Source organism: Haliotis rubra, unplaced genomic scaffold, assembly GCF_003918875.1.
Source record: "Haliotis rubra isolate DU_JTF1 unplaced genomic scaffold, ASM391887v1 Scf74, whole genome shotgun sequence".
Classification (NCBI taxonomy): domain Eukaryota; kingdom Metazoa; phylum Mollusca; class Gastropoda; order Lepetellida; family Haliotidae; genus Haliotis; species Haliotis rubra.
In genome coordinates, this window is record NW_025767457.1 from 47,276 (window position 1) to 51,678 (window position 4,403).

General features: G+C 41.1%; 1 protein-coding gene across 2 annotated transcripts; it reads left to right on the forward strand.

Annotated features, from left to right (window-relative positions):
- Positions 1-403: 403 nt before the first annotated feature.
- On the forward strand, positions 404-1,540 carry LOC124259878. Of its 2 annotated transcripts, XM_046694100.1 has the most exons (3): positions 404-549; positions 702-953; positions 1,311-1,540. In XM_046694100.1, exons 1-3 carry the CDS (start codon positions 539-541, stop codon positions 1,465-1,467), a joined length of 420 nt encoding a protein of 139 aa, XP_046550056.1. In that variant the 5' UTR covers positions 404-538; the 3' UTR covers positions 1,468-1,540. The 2 variants fall into 2 exon arrangements, with proteins under 2 accessions (XP_046550056.1, XP_046550055.1); XM_046694099.1 differs by lacking the exon at positions 404-549 and having other exon boundaries at positions 578-953.
- The last annotated feature ends 2,863 nt before the right edge of the window (positions 1,541-4,403 follow it).

The window sequence follows — 4,403 nt, forward strand, 5'->3', positions numbered from 1 at the left end:
ACAGAAGTAAGGAACCAAAGGGGCGGTCAATACAACGGTAACACAATTCATGAGATTCTTATTTCGATGCAGAGATTCATGCGCCAAAGTGGTCGAGATGTTCACCTAACCACCGATTTTGCTTTTAGGGGGTTGAGAACTATTCTTGATGCTAAAATGAAATCACTGGCCCAGGCTGGTATTGGCATGCATAGAAGGCGAGCTAACGTCATCACACCACAGGAGGAGGATGCGTTGTGGGAGAGGGGTTTGCTTGGGGATGACACTCCAGAGAAATTGCTTGAAACCGTTTTTTATTTGAATGGGATAAAATTTTGTTTACGAGGTGGGGAGGAACATTGTGCTCTAAAAGTGGGTGAATTTTCAAACTTCTGTGTTGTTACAAGAAACAACAAAAAAACAATTGGTATACTCTGAAGGGGTTTCCAAAACGAATTCAGGAGGGCTGAAACATAAAAGATTGTCTGGTAAGGTCATTTCAGTGGATATTAATGAAGAGAACCCTGCCCGTTGTCCGGTTAGACTTCACCAAAAGTACATGTCACTGAGGTGAGTGAATAATTTAGTGATTACTGAAAATCTTAAAATTGAAAAAATGTGAAATTCATATCGTTTTTAAAAAAAATAGCTTTTTATACAAAAACCCCATTGAGACGGCTACAGTGAAGCTTATATGCAATGTATGTACCACTTGATTGCAGGCCAGTGGGTTGTGATGACTTTTACCTTCGTCCACTCAAGTATCCTAAGCCTAACCAGTGGTACTCTGCCGCTCCTATAGGGAGACACGTTCTGTCTGGGGTGGTCAAGAGGCTCTGCGCCAGGGCCGGGTTTGAAGGATTTTATACAAACCACTCCCTAAGGGCTACAACGGCCACACGCCTGTATGAGAGCGGTTTGGATGAGCAGCTGATTGCCGAAAGGACAGGTCACAGATCGACAGCTATTCGTGCGTAAGTATAGGTGTAATTGCATTTGAAATAATCATATACTGAACAACAGGTTTATTGATGACAAATGGGCACTGGTACAATGGGACATATGTGCACTGTATTTAAGGATTATTAATCACGTCTAAGGGCGGTGAGGTAGCCTAGTGGTTATAGTGCCTGCGGTGCGGGTTCGATTCCCCACACAGGCACAATGTGTAACGCCCATGCTTTGTGTCACCTGCCGTCATAGTGCTGGAATATTTGCTAAAGGATGTGTAAAGCCAAACTCACTCGCTAACAATCACTTGTAAAATGTATATCAAAATATTAGTGAGGGAGTAACATGTACTGAATAATTATGTGCTATATACAATACAGGTACAAGAGAACAAGCGAGGGCATGTTAAAGATTGTTGATGATGTTGTCCAGAGGAAAACACCAGCAACTGCCACATCAGCGACTAGCTCGCCAACACCTCACGTCTCCGACACCACTGACCCCAAGACGTCAAGACGCCAACTGTTCAAAAGCTAAAACTGTACACTTCGTTGTTGAACGCGACGGTGCAAGAGTGACATTTGACATGTAATAAAGGGATGAAAACATTGTGAGGTTTCGTTTCTATATTTCGGTAATGGCTGACTGAGTTTAGTTTTACGCCGCTTTTAGCAATATCCCAGCAATATCATGGCGGGGGACACCAGAAATGGGCTTCACACATTGTGCCAATGTCGGGAATCGAACCCGGGTCTTCGGTGTCACGAGCCAAACGCTTTAACCACTAGGCTATCCCACCGCCCCATTTCTGTAATGTGGATATTACTGTTTGAATTCATCGTTTCGACCGGGTCGGTAATAGGGCGCCAATATTTGAAAGTAGGGCGCCAATACACCAGATAAAGTCGCCAATATACGAAGCTAAGTCGCCAATAAACGAAAGATACGGGCTTCCCATCCCATGCTTATTTGAGTGATATGTTGTGTAATGGAGGCAATTTTAGGTTTAAATAACAATACAGCATAACCTCACTACTTTTTTTTATAAATGACAAAGGATTAATCAACCATATTAAAAGGTTTTCAGGCTTGAAGGACGAAGCTCATTAAAATCTATTGCCAGCTCCATTTTAGAGACTGATAAAAGGTTCGAAAATGTGGGTCATAAATGCATGAAAGTTTTTATTGTTGTTCATACCCGTTAGGCCTCCCGCCTCTACATGTATTTGAGATATAACCGTTAGAACCACCACACACACACACACACACACACACACACACACACACACACACACACACACACACACACACACACACACACTCACACACACTCACACACACACTCACACATTTCCAGGTAAATGATTGATATATACAAGGAACACAAATTAACCAAGGGCAGATCCTTGAGGAACCCCTGCAGTAACATTTAGTTTTTCATAATGTTCCATTAACAGAGACACACTGTCGTCTATCAGGGCCTGGTTGTTCAAAACTCGGTTATCTTTTAACCAGCCATTAAGTACATTTAACCGACTGTTACCTAATAACAGAGGGTTATCTTGTTGTTCAAAGCTCTGTTAACTTTTAACAGGCTGTTAACGTGACGTTAAGTTAACACACCTAAGGACCGCCGCTAACTTTTTAACAGTGTGGTTAACTCGCAAATGGCGTTCATGGCTAACACTGCTTTCATGATGCCAGTTCAGCAAAGAAAGGATAGGGTGTATCGTGGACTGGACTTCGATACTGGAAATTATTCTGACGAAGAGTTACATACGAAACTGTAACTATGCACATCATAGGAACTAAAATACATGTTGTACAAGTACATGATGCCTACGTTTCATCTTTTAACACTTGTGGAAAGGTTTATATATGTTTTATTACACTAAATGTGTGAATTTCTTCTGTAAATATTATTCAAACAAACACTTTCAAAGAATATAACACGTACACCCTATACCCACGTATGCTATGATATTCAACAAGGCTAAATGTAGATAATTAAATTAGTTTCATGAAAAAATATCCGAACGATTACATTATGATACTGAAAGTGTAATCGGCGGGATATGGTGATTGTGTATACTCTTATTCTACCGACCTTCACCTCAGAAATTGCCAAATACACTCCCATTTTAAGAAAGAGAAGAAGCCAGAAATGCCGATTATTACCGTTGTCGTTCTGCGTGATTTTGCGTCAGTCATGGCGTCACGCAGCACAGAAACTTGACAGTTTCGTGTAGACACATCACATTCCTGTATTGTATCTATTTTTAATTTCCTATTTCTTGCTACTATGCTCTTTCCATGAAAATGGGTGTCTGAAAATTTGAGAAAATACTACACAGTGTAAAGTCTGAAATTTTCTTTGTTTACATTTCAAACAGGTGTTGTCTTTCGAGCACAGCAGTTGTTTCCACCCCCAATATCTTTCGTTTCACTTTATCTAGACACTTGGTATTGGTGCCAAAAAGACCAGTTGTAATTAGATTCTAAAATGTATGAGGAATTCAGTAGGGCTTGGGACGAGTAGGAAACAATGGAATCGAGTACCCGCATGTACGTACCCGAATCGGAATCGAGTACCCGGAAATGTAAGAAATACATTTGGGTCAACTTTCTGAATATTCAATCACGATTTGACAGAGATTGTTGTAGAAAACTTGAACAGTTGGTAATAAGACATTAAAACTGACCTCAAGCTATTTAATTTACGTCTGTTTAACCAATATAGAGAGTAACACCATTACTTACATTCCTCGTTATAACAACGAACGTTTTGTTCCTGTTGCTACTGTAACTTAACTACTCACTGCTCATGCACAGATAAATTACAGTCATTAAAACTATGCTCCATTAATCGGACAATACCAATGATGTAAAAACCCGTGAATTTCCGGGTTAGAATATGGATCTTCAGTAACCCATGCTTGTCGTAAGAGGCGACTAACGGGATCGGGTGGTCAGACTCGCTGACTTGGTTGACATATGTCATCGGTTCCCAATTGCGCACATCGATTCTCATGTTGTTGATCACTGGATTGTCTGGTCCAGACTCGATTATTTACAGACCGCCGCCATATAGCTGGAATATTGCTGAGTGCGGCGTAAAACTAAACTCACTCACTCACTCACTCACTCAATGATGTAAATGTGTGTTACGTCAAAAATGAAAAAGACAAGCTATTGTCTGCCCTTGTCATTACAGAGCTCTCTCCTTTCCGGATAATCGATTCCTAGAAATAGGACTCGATTCCAGCTGTACCCGACCCGGATTCGAGTACCCGAGTACCCGTCCCAGCCTTAGAATGCAGGGTTTCATTTGTCGCCCCTGAATATGAAATACAAGTGATGTAATTGGCGTTTCAATACCGGCCTTCGCGAAACGTGATTTTGTAAACACTATCCAACAGGGCGCAAAGTGCACTAGGGCGTTCGTGTGAGTGTATTTATGAAAACATCTGAAC